Raw genomic sequence first — 17157 nt, forward strand, 5'->3', positions numbered from 1 at the left:
TTTGCATGTCTCGCAAAAACTTTCGACAGAAGCGATGGATTTTCATATGATTGGTATTATTTTGAAGCTCGACCCTTCGGATGACAAACATCGAAAAATTGGCAAAAAACATTAATTCCTTCACCCTCAACTGGGCAGTTTTCTGCAGGGAGGGTCAGTTTTTTTGCTGACAATTTTTGCAAGTCAATCAACCTTCGTACCCACGGCGTTCCATAAAAGGCATTATTTCAACTGCCCGTAACGTCACAATCACGTAAGGCACATCGGTAAGAGAATTTTTTTTCATTTTTTTCATCTTTTTTTTCATCTTTTTTTCATCTTTTTTTTCTTCTTTTTTTCATCTTTTTTTCATCTTATTTCATCTTTTTTTCATCTTTTTTTTCATCTTTTTTTCATCTTTTTTCATCTTTTTTTTCATCTTATTTCATCTTTTTTTTCATCTTTTTTTCATCTTTTTTTCATCTTTTTTTTCATCTTTTTTTTTCATCTTATTTCATCTTTTTTTCATCTTTTTTTCATCTTTTTTATCTTTTTTTTCATCTTTTTTCATCTTTTTTTCATCTTTTTTTCATCTTTTTTTTCATCTTATTTCATCTTTTTTTTCATCTTTTTTTTTATCTTATTTTTCATCTTTTTTCATCTTTTTTTCATCTTTTTTTTCATCTTATTTCATCTTTTTTTCATCTTTTTTTTCATCTTTTTTCATCTTTTTTTCATCTTGCGTGTTACGAGTTCAAGCCTGCTTACTACTCCTATTTTCCTTTTTCTTTTTTTGCTCAACCAACACCCTTACACACACCTCCACTTTCTTTTCCCCCTTCACGTCATGGGTTCGAGCCTAACTGCCTACTACAACTTTTTTTTGGCTTAACACACACCTCAAAACACCTGGGCAATGCTGGGCACCCAGGCTTGTACAGAAATAAAAAACAAAAAGAAAGAAAAACGGGAAGAGAAAGAGCTACATGGACGATTCATAAGAACGACAAGATAAAACAATCATGAAAACACCTGAATGTGGCTAAGAAAAGGACACATAAACAGAGAAACCAAGTCTCTATTGACAGCTGCACAGAACAATGCGATTAGAACCAACCACCTTAAAGTTAAAATCGATAAAACACAGGAAAAATAGAAAATGGAGACCTTGTGGACAAAGAGATTAAACGATAAGCTATTAAACCATTTAATGAATGCAGCAAACTAGCTCAAAAGAATACAAGGGCAGGCATAAATGCGTGGGGAAGGCAGTACACTGGGAGTTCTGCAAATGACTGCACTTTGAACATGCAAACAAATGATTCAAACACAAACCGGAGACAGTATGGAACACATACATCAAATCTGTTGCCAAGATTGCTGGAAAAATGGTGGGATCCTTCTCCATTAGACATCTCATTGCTGATGCAATTCTCTACCTATATAAGAGCAAGGTACATCCAAGGATGGAGTACTGTTGCCACATCTGGGCAGGAGCTGCTAGAAAGAACTTATCCTGCCTTGAAAGGGTTCAAAATAGACTTCGTAGTCTAGTGAGGGATGCCCTTTTCTCTTCCCTGCAACCTCTTTCCCCACAGAAGAGACTTTGCGAGCCTGTCTCTGCTGTATCATTATTTTCATGGCAAATGCTCGCCTGAGCTTCAATCTATGGTCCTCCCCATCCTGACTTTCACAAAAGAACACTCATCTAGCTGAAACCACTATCAATAATTTCCCCCACTCTTTATCTGTGCCTAAACCTAAACGTAGATTCCCTGAACAAAGCTTCTTTCTTAGAACTGCACACCTGTGGAACTTTCTTCCATTTTCCTGCTTTCCAGCTGACTACAGTATGGTTGTCTTCAAGTACAATGTAAACAAGTTCTTGATGAGTCGTCCCCTTAAGTTATCCAATTTATCAAATTTTCACTACTAACGATGACTACAATATTGTCCCATTGACTACTGTACACTCATTAACCCTTATCCTCGAGTGGCCTCCAGGCCTTGATAAGTGGTGACTTCTATGTAAAAAACCCCCAAAAATAAACAAAGCAAAGTACTAGAAAACGAAAACCACAAAATTCCTTTGGAACATGGAGGTACAAACAGATAAGCTCATCCAAGTAAGGAAACAGGACATCATAACAATTACTAAGAAAGGAAGAAACTAACAAATTGTAGATTTTGCCGTCCCAGCAGTCAACAGGGTGAAGATCAAAGAGACAGAAAAATGAAACAAATATGCAAAACTTTCCAGAGAACTGAAAGGAATATGAAACATGAACAAAATCAATATAATATCAATAATTTTAAAAGCACTAAAAACGGTCCCAAAGAATATGGATACAAGACTAGGAGAAATTGGAATCAAGAGGAAAACTGAGACTATGCAACAAACGGTAATGCTGAAAGCAACTGAAAGATTAATTACCAGAAGAGACGATTAATATCATCAAACATAAATTAAATTAATCCTGATGTTGGGTTTTCCTGATGTTAATATAATTTCACTTATAATAGCTCTACATATACATTGAGCACTTTTGAAAAAAATTATTGGATTTTTACTTCAGTACATTTGAGCTTTAATCTTGGAAATAGGAATTATGTCTCCAATAAATTTGTGATTCAATAGGACGACATAAGACGTTTACCCACGTGTGTTTTGAATTCAATGATTTTTTAGATATAAACACTACAATAAGCAAGTGTTTTTTTTTAATTAATGGTTTTGCAGAGTTTACATATCTCCATTTCCTTTTAGCTTTTATTCTTCTTCAAATATTTTTTACAGTCCATATAAAAAACTTTCTAACAGTATTTTGAGGAGTTGCTTAATAGTCTTCTGCTATTCAACGAAACACATGTTGATTTTATATGCGCCCCTGTCATATCAAATTTTCAGTGAAACATTAAAAACCTATTAAGAAGGTATACAAAATTTTAATTACCCGACAAGGAGTACAACTAAATTTGAAAAACTTATTCCGCTAAGTTTTGAAAAGTGCAATTCTTCTCATCAGAGGAAAGAGGTTTGCAAATATACAATAAAGTTTGCAGGTTAATGCATTAAAAAATACAAATATGAAATTAATCATATTTGCATAAAATATTATTAAACAGCCAGTGAAAGTTTATAGGGATACAAAATAATTAAAACAGAAGTATAGATGCCCATATTAATGCTTCCAGAAGAAAACTATCATGAAGAAGTAAGGTTCCAGTTTAAAAAAAACAAAAGAAAAACGTTTTTTTTTTTGTTTTTTTTAAATAATGGAAACGATAAATGAAAGTGTTGAAGTGAAGATTCAAATGATGCTGCTCAGCGTTGCTCGGCCAGAAAATATACATAAATATTGTATAAAATAAATACGTATTAGATACGTTTGAAGCCAAAACAACGTATTATTACCATTATTATCTTTCTGGTAATAACGCATTGTTTTGGCTTCAAACGTATCTGATACATATTTATTTTATTCAAACTCAACCAGCGCTTCTATCAAGAAACACAAACCCTAACTTGCATGAATGTTGCATTTCAATTCATGCTTTGTATTTATTATTATAGAGCATATTCTCTATTGATTATTATATTGTACCCAAATATATAGTAATTGTTTCAGAAGTTAAAAAAAAGTACTTGGGTGCCATCAGCAAGAATCGATAGAGATCGCCAGCCTCATCCATAACTGCACCTGTGAATTGAATTACTTCACAATACATTATACATTATACTCTACATTGCACCGTACAGAACCTACTGTTGATTTTATAAAAATTATTTTTTTATATATAATGGCTTGAATTACAGTTCAAAATTCAAAAGACAAGTATCATGCTTCAGTTGTGCTTTAAACAGAAATATTCATTTCGGATGCACCCCTGTCATATCAAAGAACCTACTGTTGATGTTATATGCCTGGCTTATATACTGTTGATTTGTGCAGGGATAATGGCTTGAATTTAAGTTTGAAATGAAAAAGTCAAGTATCATGCTTCAATTGGGCTTAAAACAAGAAAGATTCATTTCAAATGTGACCCTGTCATATCAAAGAACCTACTATTGATTTTATATCAGGCCTTTCAGCGTGTGTGGTAATGAAACTTCTCCAATGCAATTGTGATGTTAGGCTGTGTAAGGTGTTAACTTTGATCCAAATCGCCTGTTCCTTCTTTTGTCAGATTATTTCGATTATCGAAATTTATCGAAGACATTCCGATACAAAACCTAAGAACACTGTACGGCACATAAAGTACCTTCATGTGAAATTTCATAAAATTCAGCCCAACCGTTTTTGAATCCATAGGGAACGAATTTACACACACACATACACAGACACACATACAGACTAAGTTTCTTTTATATAATAGTAGAGATAAGGATAGAGATATGTCCTAGCAGGGAGATTTGGAGTGTTGCCTGGAGTTGAATGATGATCAACGAATGTTTCACACTCCCATATTTTTTTTGTCATCAAAATCATTGGAATCGCCCATTTTTCAATCAAATCTGTTGATTGACTGCAGTAATTGGGGGCGCATCGCGTTGCACCTAGAGGAAACTCCACATGCCTGTTGCATATTCACAATACATTATAGTCTACATTGCACTGTAGAGAACCTACTCTTGATTTTACAAAATTATTTTTATATACAACTAGCGAGGGGTACCCGGCGTTGCCCAGGTGTTTGGAGGTGTGGGGGGGGGGGGGTTAAAAAAAAAAAGTAAGTATGAGGATCGGACCCGAACCGTTGAGGCAAAGTTGTAAATTAAAGTGTGAAAAAAAAACAAAAAAAAACATGCGACGTTAACCAATGCCCCACTGCGAGATGCTGACGGAAACACGTTTGAATTTATTTAATTACTTGGATTTGGCAGGTGCCCGTTTTAATGAGGTCAAGTTTGACTGCGGGATGGTATTTCATTTACTGCGGAATGCTTTTTTTTTTTTTTTTTTTTTTTTTTTTATGTTATAGGAAAAAGACTAACCCACATGCGGCGAGCGACAAATATTGAATATTTATATTCCCAAAATCGAGCAAATTAAATAGACAGACGAGCTTTGTTGTTAACTTTGAGATATTACGATTTATATGCGATATAAAAAGTTTTAAAAAGTTGTGAACCAACCGACCGCTTCTCTGAAAAAAGCCTTTTGTAGACATACAGAAAAAGCGAACACACATACAAACATACATACATTTTCGCTTTTATATTTATAGATGGCTTGCATTAAATTTTTAAATGTGAAAGTCAAGTATCATGCTTCAATTGAGCTCTAAACAAAATCATTCATTTCGAACATGCCCTGTCATAGCAAAGAACCTACTGTTGATCTTATATGCCTGGCCTTACTGCTTGTGCAGTGATAATGGCTTGAATTTAAGTTTAAAATAGAAAAGTCAAGTATCATGGTGCAATTGTGCTTTAAACAATCATTCATTTCAAACACGCCCCTGTCATATCAAAAAACCTACAGTTGATTTTATATGTTGGGCCTTTTGGATTGTATGGTAATAAAACTTCTCAAATGCACTTGTCATGTTAGGCTGTGTAAGGTGTTAACTTTGGTCAAAATTGCCTGTTTCTTCTTTTGGATTTTTTTGATTATTGATTATCGATACTTATCGAAAACATTCCGATACAAAACTTATCTAAGACCATTACCAGATCCATAAAGTTCATTTGTGTGAAACTTCATAAAAATCAGCCCATTAATCTTATTTTACGACCGGGCAATGCCGGGCGGCCTGCTAGTATATATATAAAAGTGACCTTGCCGGTGTGTGTGCGAAAAGTTTCTATCCAAACTTCTCTCTGAATATTTGGTCTACAAAGTTGAAATTTGGTATATAAGGTATTTGGATCTGCAGCAAACTTTCGATTTTGTTTTTAGCAGGAAAATTTGTTGCTAAGGAGTTAATATTGAAAGTAAAACAGTTGACCTTGGCAGGAGTAGTTGATTAAACCCATTTACATGCATAAATTTTAATTCATAGATTAAAAATTGTGATTTTTTAACTATTCAAATGTGTCTTGGTTCCAATTCTAGTCAATGACATCCAAGTTATTTAGTTTTTTGAAATCGCTACTATATATTGGATACAATCAGTATAGAATTGAGTCTATAATAACAAATCTGAAATCTGCATGAACTAAAATAATATATGTATATATATCTAATATATATATACATACATATATATATATATATATATATAGATGAGTCCGCCATCGGTAATCACCTGATTAGTATAAATAGGTGTTCGGACCAATATTCCAATGGTTGGTTTTCTGTTTTATACAGTGCTAGGTCGAACTATCATCTCAATATCATTGAGGCGTGAGTCATTAATAACTCTCGACCTAGCCTGTGTAGACAAAAGATTTTGAAACATCAGTTGGAAATATTTACTGATTTAAAACCACCTGAACAGTGAGAATTATATATATATATATTTTTTTTTTTCTCTCACTGGTTTTCCAACTGAAACCAATTTCCCTCTTTCCTCATTCGATTCTTAGCTTTTAATTTATCATTCTGACGTTTCCTCTTAGAGGGTCAGACGATTAGGCCTTAAGGAAATTTTAACAATTCCACCTGCCCGTTTTTTTTTTGTTTCTTTGATCTTTTTGATTTAAATTAAATTATGTTTCCTCTGAAATTTCTCCTTCCATTTTGCTGTACCAAGAATTTACTTATATATATATATATATATATATATATATATATATATATATATATATATATATATCTGACAGAATATACCTAATTTAATAGAATTAATAGATGGGTTTAAGTGACTTTATTTCTAAATTCAAAATGACGTAATGTAAACATATTATAAGGTATTTACAACTTCTCTTCCAATTTTCGGATTTTAATCATGTCATATAACACTTTGTTTATTTTGATGGATTGATTGTTGCTATTTCTTTTGATGAGTTAAGGGCAAAATAGATTCACTGATTGATACAATAATCAAGTGATTGATTTTTAGATATTAAGGAAGTTAATCAAATTTAAAATCCGTCAGCTTCTTTTGGGACACCGTGTATACTGTAAAATTTACTTTATGTATGAAAACCAAAGAGGGGAGACATAACAAGAACAAGAAATATTTGGAATCAAGTCTCCTCTTTCTGTTATTTCAGATCATTTGAAACCATAGCAGCAAGTTTTTGTCTCCCCTTCAACAACATCAGAGGTTTTGGGGAAATATCAGATATTTTGTAATTCATATGCAAAACTAGAAAAACAAATGACTATGATTGAAGTATTGGTAAAGGTGCAGTATCTTTCCACCCATGAAAAATCCTTTAAAATTATGACTATTATAGATTTTCGAGGGTGCTGAAAACAAAAATAACAGTAAAAATCCCAGGAAATGAGTACTTTCCAAGATATGAAGAAATTATAAAGTGGGGGGATCACTTTTCTATATTAATTTAATGTAAAATAAACATCCACTTTATAGCCAAGGTCGCCATTAAGTGGGTAGTCATTTTACGTTAAATTAATATAGAAAAGTGATCTTCAACTTCTTGAAAGAGTAATGTGCGACCTTAAAGGAAAATGTCACATAGCCCACTACACTATTCAAGTCATTACCTTTCCAACGAGCCTTCACTTGATAAATTTTGATCAGTAGTTGCAGAGATTCCGAACTTAGAAAATTGCCCCCAAAAGTGGTATATCAATATATGGATATATCTATACTCGTCGCCAAATTAAATATTGAAATGCTCATATCTTTGGTTCTATCCGACGAAACTACATGAAAATTTGAAGGCTTTTAGAAGATTATAATGCTATCCTATGGTTAAAATTTTATGGCAATTAGTGAAATAGAATATATATTTTTTCAAACCAATAAAATATGCCTAAATTAGCATACATTTATATATATATAGTGTCCTGGCAAGCCAACTTTTTGCTGCTTTGGGTTGACTTTTGCTTCAGATTTTTTTGCTTGGTTGTCTCCCCTGTGGCTCTGCCAGGCCACTAATATATATAAAGTTAAGCAATTCATCACAGACACAAAAGTGGAGGAGAGATCAAGAAGCTGTTCATTACGTTCAAAAACTACTTTCCTTCCAAAAATTCCACTTTCTGAAAATGATTGTAGTGCGAGTGTGATTTACGAGATGTGTTTTCTGGTACCCTGTACTGACAGTGAGAAGCTGTTTTGGTTATGTGAAATGACAAAATAAATACCTTTTCCTTCACTAAGAAAAGTTGTGTCGAAGTTATCATTTTCCTCTGTGACCATGTCTTCATAGAATGTGTTTAGTCTGTTAAAGAAAAATAGATGACTGCATTACTTGGCCAACGTCATGGAAAGTCTTTCAAATAAAGTTCAACTTTTTCAATTTAAATTATTATTTAAACGAACTCCTTAATATACTTAGCCATGAATATTCGACTGACTTTATAAAGGTAAACTAATTTGTATATTTCCTTTGAAAAACGAACTTTCATTAATTATTATTTCATTTACTTGTTTCTTTGTTGATGATTTGTTTTAAAAACTAGCGGGGGTACCTGGCGTTGCCCGTTTTTTTTTTGGAGGTGTGTTTGTAAGGGGGGTAAAGTAAAGAATAACCCTGTTTAAATATAAAAATATAAATAAAAATCGGCAAAACCAAAAAAAAAAAAAAATGCGAACAATCGTAAAACTTCTTTAAAAAAGAAATCAGAAAAACGGAAAGCATAAATCAGAGAAAAAAATGATGGACGTGGTGGGGAAAACAAAAACAAAAAAAAACAGCGAAAAAAAAAATGGCATGAATAATCCTTCGATTCGGTTAACTCCATGGTGCGTTTCAACCAGTCCATTCCAGTTTTTTTAATCAACTACAAAACGAAATGAAGCGGGGAAAAAAATGGCATAAATAACCCTTCAATTCAGTTAACTCCATGATGTGTTTCAACCAGTAGAATTAAAATTCCATTCCAGTTTTTTTAGGCAAGTACAAAGTAAAGAAAACCCAAACTGGCGTTTCTTCATAACTGTCTCTTGTGGACGATCCCGCAACGGTGTTAAGTAGTGGCGGGCGAAGGAGGAATTTATTAGAGAGAAAAGATTTTACTACTTCCATTGATCTTAACCGATTTTGGCCGTGGACTCTCAGCAGATAGAATATAAGAATCTACAATTATCGAGGAAGTGGATAGGTAATAGGCCTATAACACACCTCAGATATTGTGCTACAGTTTGTGTATATTAAATTTGCATGAAATGTCTTGATTTTTAATCCTATTAAGGTCAAAGTCAGAGGGGGAAAAATGAGTTCATTTTATATATATATATAGCTCAATTCTATTCATGCACATTTTTTACATTGTGCATAATTGCATAGGATTTACAGTGAAAATACTCTAGCACATATATATATATATATATATATATATAATGAATTCAAAGGAGATGCAGTGTTTACCTTATATAATCAATTGTAACTTATACATCTTCATTTAATACTGTAACCAGCAAATTCTATCATTGCTACAAATATCATTTGCCGATTTTTTTCTGTCCTCTGATGAGAAGAATAGCAAGAATAGCATTCTTTGAAACTTCACGGAATAAGGACTTTGTAAATTGTTTTTTGAAGTATTCAGTCGAACAATAAATTTCATTGTAAATTTCAACATACAGTTTTAATTTATTTTCTCATATATATATATATATATATATATATATATATATATATATATATACACACACACACACACACATTAATTTAATTAGAATTGGACTTGAGAACGGGCAAAATTGGAACTTTTGGGGCATCGGAATCGGCATCAGAATCCGAAAAAATTGTGCCTATTTTCTGATGCCAAAAAAACGATTCTTTAAATTATCGTTTTTCATTTGATTTTGATTTAAGAAAAATCTTCCACTACTGATAGTAATAATAATAAAATAGAAAATATTTATTGATTTAAACTTCCAGTAAAACTAAAATTTATACATAACCCTCTCAGAAGTGTGTTTTCATGTTTGAGAAAATATATGCACATTAAAATTTATGTTTTTACGATAATCAAGACAAAATAATCATTTTATTGTTAAATATTAAGAGATTTATAAAGAATCTTAATCGAGAATTTAGTTCGGAATCAGTAATTTTTTTTGGAATTGGGAAAAATATCTTTTTTTATATTTTATTTTTATTTTTTTATTTTATTACATTTTCACCCCAAACAAGGCAAATTCCACTTTGGTGTAGGGGGCTACTATCAGGGGCAACAACTACTGGGGTACTATGTAGGGATTTGGGCAGCAAGGTGTTGGTTCACGTTACACTTGAACTTCTGCACGTCAGTACTGTTGGGAAAGCAGGGACCTGGGATGGAATTCCAGAGTCTAGCGGTTCTGGGGAAGAAACTATTGGAGTAAAAAGATCTTTTACATCTAGGGATCTCTACAGTGTGGGGGTGGGATTTAGCAGCCTGTCGGGTTTGTCGAGGGTGCACACGTCGTGAGGGCACAAGTGATTGCAGTTCGTCAGAGCATTCACCACTAAAATACTTGTAGAAAAGGCAGAGGGATGCAACATTTCGTCGATGGGACAGAGGCTGAAGCTTAGATGCCAGTTCAGGGCCTATCAGGTTTGCGACTCTCTTTTGAACCTTGTCAAGGAGCGAGAGACTAGTAGCAGATGCACCAGCCCAGATGTGGCAGCAATACTCCATACATGGGCGAATGGTGGCCTTATAGAGGTACAGGATACTTTCGGGTGTTAGTAGTTTTCTAGCACGGTAGAGAGAGCCCAATCGTCCCATCATTAATGTGTGTGTGTGTGTGTGTATAAGTTCCATTCTTTGTGTGTGCAGAACAGTCTATGCTAAACTCCTCTCTGATATTTTTGTCTACAAACTTGACTCTTGATACTTAGAGAATTTGGATCTATAGAACAAATTCGATTTGGTTTCTAGCTGAAATAGCCACTAAGGATTTGGTTTTTAGTTTAAATTTCTGACTAAATAGCCACTATGGAGTCAAAATTGAAAAAGAGTTACCTTAGCAGAAGTAAGCCTACTAAAACTGTTACTTATTTGCATGTGCAAATATACATTCTTCTATTCAAGTCGCTTAATTTTGAATGTTTTGTGATCCATCGGTCAATAGCTAAAACTAAGGCTTGAGTACTAAATGTTTTCATTTCTATTCTAACTGATGACATGCTAATCATTTTTTTTTTAACTTTTGAGACCATTAATGTATATTGGGTACAATATAATATTAATAGAAAATCGGCTCTAATAATTAGAGCTAGGACAACAGCATATTCTTTTCATTGTTTTGACTCTCGAGTGTGTATCTGTTGATATCTTACATGCTTTTATATAGAGTCATGTGGTTGATTAACTGTGTCTAACTGTGTCGGATATATACTCGAGGGTCAAAACAATAATAAGAATATTTCTGTTGTCATAGCCCTACTAATAATACATACGAAATCTGCATGAATTAAAATATAATATTTAAACATATTTTATGACTGGACCACGTTTAGGGTCACTACTATATATTGGGTACAATATAATAAGAAATAGTTTTGGCTCTATAATAATAAATACAAAATTTCCATAAATTAAAATATCATATTTAAGCTTTTTTTTTACGACTAGGCAACGCCAGGCGGCCTGCTAATATATATATATATATATATATATATATATATAAAAGTGACCTTGTCAGTGTGTGTGTGCGCGCGCACACACAAAAATCTCTACCAAACTTCTTTCTGAATATTTGATTTAGTTGAAATTGGATATATAGGGTATTTGGACCTGTAACACCTTCGATTTGGTTTTTAGCCGGTAAAAATTGCATCCAAGAGGGTCAAAATTTAAATCAAAACAGTTGACTGTGGCAGGTTAAGTCGAATAAAACATACTCCTGCTGTTATTTTTGCACATGCGCAAAAATAAACATTCATAGCTCAAAATCGCCTTATTTTTAACCTGTCGTATCCATCTGTTGGTAGCTCGGACGGAAATGACGTTAGAGAGATAAATAACGACTTAGACTGGAGTCGGGTTTCGATTCTAGCAAATGGTACTTAAGACATTTTTTTTTATAACTTTTGAAATCATAACTATATATTGGATAATAATCCATAGAGAATTGGCTCTATAAAAATAAATTAGAAATCTGCATTAATTAAAATATTATATTTATGCGTAGTTTACGATCGGGCAACGCCGGACAACCTGCTAGTAAATTAATAATTTGGCGAAACTAGAAACTCTTGCTATAAGTTTTATTACGGATTGCTTAATATCAGGAATTGAATCTAACCTGACCGTTTGCAGCGATGTTTGAGTCGAGGGTTTTTTTTTTCTTTTTTTTTTTTCCTGGTTTGACAAAATACAATATTAAGTTCTAACGCTCTGCTCTACTTGTGTGTTGAGCACTTTAGAAACAAAAGCTAGATACATAATATTATTATCAGTGTAGATGAAACCGTAGTAATTCACGTGTATATCTCATTTATCTGTGTGTGCGAGTGTGTGAAAAGAGAGAGAGAGAGAGAGAGAGAGAGAGAGAGAGAGAGAGAGAGGTAGGTTTAAAGTGACTAATATACCTCTCAGCTGATTACGAGTGCAAGAAGGCTACTTTTACTCACTCGAGTGTTGCTAGGGCCAATATTGAATTAAATTATTACTAACTCATCAACTTAAACCAAAGTTTCACTCTTCTTGGCTCTAACACATTAATATTGGCCCAAAATATCGGCGTCTTTGTTTTAAGATAACGCCTTCTAAGTAGAAAAAAATGATGAATTTTCATAAGGGAAGGATGCTGATAACGAGAAACCCCTTGTTCAACAAGTCGAACTCTCCAACGCGCGGAGGACAAAGAAGTGGACGCTCCTGTCCTTAAACAAAGATGGACGTCATTTACTAAATTTGCTCATGACCGACTCTCTTTTTAAACCCTTCTCGGGCTTTATGTACAACCAAGCGTGATATTTATGCTGCAAATGAGCACACTGGGTCGGATATTTGTCATTTTTTTTTTCGTCAGGTCTAAAATAAAATAGGCCTGGCTTAGTTACCTCATTTTTTTTTTTAAACAGCAACTAACATATAGTTCAGCGCACACGCATATATAAAACTGTAATTTATTGCGTCCGTTTTGTAATTTTATTTCTCGTCAAATTTAACTTGTCGTTCTTTCCATCCTCGCCAACTTATGATTCTTTTATTATTATTGTTAGAGACTCCTACTACTGGCTTGGTAACCACCACCACCTCCATAAAAAACTTGCCTCCTCCTCCTTCGTTCTTTTATTAAAGCTCCAACTACTGCCTCTCTTTTTACCATAAGTCGGCCTGCTGTCAGGCCCACTGGTGATACTCTCTTCTCATCAAGGGAGTTTGTGGCATTTTTTTTTTTTTTTTTTTGTCTGTTTTGTTTTTGTTTAGGGCGGCTACAGTGATCTTTGTTTTCTTTTTTGGAATCTACTTTCTTGGAATCTTAATTTTCATGCGGAAAATAAGAAAGCCGAAAAAAAATTTCCACCCTTATTTATTTTTTTTTTTTATATATATATACATAAAAAAAATTATAGCTAAAAAAATGTAAATATACATCTCTTCTCTGCTTATATTTGTCCACACACACGCGCACAAAAAAAAAAAAAAAAAAAACGTAACGATATTGTTTTAATATGTATATCGTGTATAAAAGGCGTGTATATACGAATAATATCAAACCCTACAGCCAACGGATTAATTATATTTGTCTTTCTTTGCGTTGTCATCTTTCAGGCCAGGATTTACTTTAGTTTCTGCTGTTGTCGAAAAATCAAGCCAACAAGATCGGATATTAAAATCTTATAGTTTTATTTTCTTTTGTAAGCTAGGAATATACTTTTACTTACAAGAAAATAACAACTATTAAGAACCTCGACTACGACAGCGTGATCGCTGCTGCATTATCCCGTACGACGAATCTCCAATTTCGAAAGGATTTACTCTACAAGACTGACCCACAGGAAAACTACTACATTGTATGGTGGTACACTGTTTTAAACGACTACTACCACTTGTATTTTTCTTTTAAAATTTGCATATTTCTTCTGATTTTTTTTTTTTTTATTTTGCCCCACATCATGAGGGAATATAAAGTAGTCGTGTTGGGCAGCGGAGGTGTCGGCAAAAGTGCCCTTACCGTCCGTTTCGTGTCTGGGAACTTCATGGAGAAGTACGACCCGACTATAGAGGATTTCTACCGCAAAGAGATCGAGGTTGAATCTGCTCCCTGTGTGCTCGAAATCCTGGACACAGCCGGCACAGAACAGTTCGCCTCCATGAGGGACTTGTACATAAAGAATGGCCAGGGTTTTGTCATCGTCTATAGTATTACCAGTCTACAAACTTTTCAAGACATTAAAACTATGAGGGAACAAATAATGCGAGTGAAAGGTGTAGACCGGATCCCAATGTTGTTGGTCGGGAACAAAGTGGACTTGGCTCAGACACAACGTGAGGTTAACACTATAGACGGGGTGCTTCTCTCTGACAATTGGGGCTGTCCATTCTTTGAGACCTCGGCGAAAACAACACTTAATATTGACAATGTCTTTATTGAAATTGTGAGAGAAATGAATGCCACCCCTGTTCGAGAACGGCGAGAATGTTGTAGTATTCTTTGAGCAGGTGAGTAATCTTTGGAAGGCGGGGGGGAGCACCCCCCCCCAAAAAAAAAGTATATATATATATATATTCATGTTATGTATCTATGTAAAATTGAGGTATAACGAGTCCTTACGAAGATGAAACGCGAAAACTATCTTAATTGCCATATTTTTAAAAAATTCATTTTGGTACTTATGCCCTTTTGTTACCGTGCTGAAATAACGCTATTTAGAAAGCCATTCTTAACATGGAGAAGGGGGGGTGTTCTGTAAGTAATCTGTACTTTCACTTTAGCAATTTAATAAAAGCTATCGTAAAACTTAAATCTAACTTTAAAATACTATTTAAAAATAGCATGTTAACAAAAGTGCACACACACACACACACACGAACAAGTAGTTAATAAAATGTTAAAACACTTTGAAAGAGTTAAAAACATTTAATTTTTAAAAGGAAACGCTTAATAAGTGGATAGTCCTTAATCCGCGGAGTTTCGAAGAAATACTTTCCTTCTCATCAGAGCAAAATGATACTTTCCTTCTTATCAGAGCAAAATACGGGATCGGATTTTGCTTGCAAAAGTATTTAATGAAACTACAAGTCATAGATCTTACTTGATAACAAAAAATAAAGCAGAGGGAATAGGGTGAATAAAAGTATATATATATATATATATATATATATATATATATATATATATATATATATATGAGATATTTAATGTTAATTTGAAATCTATTATTGGAGCAATAAGCTAGTTCACCCTGTCCCCACCCCCAGAAAATCCTTGGATTTAACCCTAAGTTTCAGATTTAGTTTAGCAAAAATGGAGGTACTGAATGCAGAATACGGACCGTGCTATTTTTTAGATAGGATTTCCAAGTTGAATTAAATTTTGACAATATCTTTTGTGAGAGGAAAGTACAGAATAGTCTTAAAATGGCTATTCTCACTCTGTTAATTGGTTTCTAAACGCAAACCCTGCATAAGTACCTCCATTTTTTTTTTTTTTTTTTTTTTTTTTTAATTAAATCTAAAACTAGGATTCGGGTTAAATTGGTACTTTTGCACTTATGTTACCGCGTTATTTTTAAAAATCGTATTTTCAAGTTTAATTGGAGTTTTACGATATCTTATCAAATTGTTAGGTGTAAGTATAGAATATTTACAAAACTCCGTCTCCTTCCCATGTTAAGAATGGCTTTTTAAATAACATTATTTTAGCACAGTAACATAAGTACCGTTAAATTGCCGGTTAATTCGGTAAAAGTCTGGTTAGTTTGGTTGTATTAATCATCTACACATTTCACATATAATGGTCACCCATTTTAGGACCAAAAACCGTTTTTAAGGACATGTTCCTATTTTTCCTCAATCTTTCGAAGATAAATTGTGCAATGATATTTTATTGAACGCGAAATTGTTTTTTCTTTATCCTAAATTTTAGATTTAGTTTTGTTCATATTGTGTACAAGCATAATTAAATTTAAGTCACTGTTCAAGTTCTTGAAATTATACAGATTTAAAATTCAGCTGTAATTCAGCTGTAATCATTAAATGCTGTTAAAGTTCAGGTATAATTTTAAGTACATCTACAAACCGTACTATTTTTTATTTTCAAGTTAAATCCAATTTTTGCAGTAAACTTTTGCTAATTAAATTGTTAGGTGAAAGTATGATACTTGGCAAAACCTTTTTTATAAGGGGGGGGAGGTATTTCAGTAAAATACAGAAGTATCTTACTTTTAACGTGGCTTCTTACACTTATGTTACCGGACTTTTTAAAATATTTTCAAGTTAAATTAGTTCGATCTTTTAAATTCTTAGGTGAAAGTACAAAAGTTAAAAAAAAAACTCTTTCCCCTCCCCCACGTTAAGAATGGTGTTCTAAATGTTATTTTAGCACGGTAACATAAGTGCATAAGTACCATTTTAAACGAATAGTTATTTTTTTATGCTAAATGTGCCATTTTTAAAATGTTATATTCAAAAGATTGTCGGACTTGTACCTCCATTTTTTTTTTTTAAATTTACTTTTTATTTTCTCTCTGGAGTTCGGACCATTCCCTTAAATATTAATTACTCAAAAATTTCTAGAAATATGGCTTCGTGTCGAGTTACCCTAACTTCCTCGACTACTAGGCGTAAATCACAACCATGTTTTGTGCCTTGCCTTAAAAAAATATTCGACCGTTTTTTTTTTGTTTTTTTTTGTTAACCCGATTATTAACAAGACCCTTATTTCTCGTACGAAACTGTCGGGTTTTATATTACTGTAATATAATATTACATCATACTGCATTCTTGGATTGTGCGAAAAATGTGTGTTTGTCATAAATTTCAGCTGCTACTGGTGGTCGGTAAATAAATACGGACTTTTTTTTCAAGTAATTAATACCCAAGGATGTAAGAGAAAAAAAAAATGAACCACTCTCCTGCCAGTCTAACATTTCGGTACTAGTGCAGAGAGTGATCCGGACGTAAATAATAACGTTATTTAAAAAGCCATTCT

The 17157-nt window shown here is 33.2% G+C and overlaps 2 protein-coding genes across 2 annotated transcripts in view; one reads left to right on the forward strand and one right to left on the reverse strand.

Moving 5' to 3' along the window:
* The window catches only part of LOC145287814 (uncharacterized), a 114562-nt gene that overhangs the window by 94966 nt on the left and 2439 nt on the right, over positions 1-17157 (reverse strand). Inside the window, exon 2 of the mRNA XM_080135675.1 lies at positions 8205-8281. The gene's annotated coding sequence lies outside the window, so the exon portion shown is untranslated. The remainder of the gene's footprint in view (positions 1-8204; positions 8282-17157) is intronic.
* Positions 12626-17157, forward strand: part of LOC145287813 (ras-related protein Rap-2c-like) — a 71349-nt gene continuing 66817 nt past the window's right edge. Inside the window, exon 1 of the mRNA XM_080135674.1 lies at positions 12626-14666. Coding sequence (XP_079991800.1) covers positions 14120-14662 — 543 coding nt within the window. The 5' untranslated portion in view covers positions 12626-14119 and the 3' untranslated portion in view covers positions 14663-14666. The remainder of the gene's footprint in view (positions 14667-17157) is intronic.

This window comes from Euprymna scolopes, chromosome 11 (assembly GCF_053919585.1).
Source record: "Euprymna scolopes isolate OS-2025 chromosome 11, ASM5391958v1, whole genome shotgun sequence".
NCBI classification, from domain to species: Eukaryota; Metazoa; Mollusca; class Cephalopoda; order Sepiida; family Sepiolidae; genus Euprymna; species Euprymna scolopes.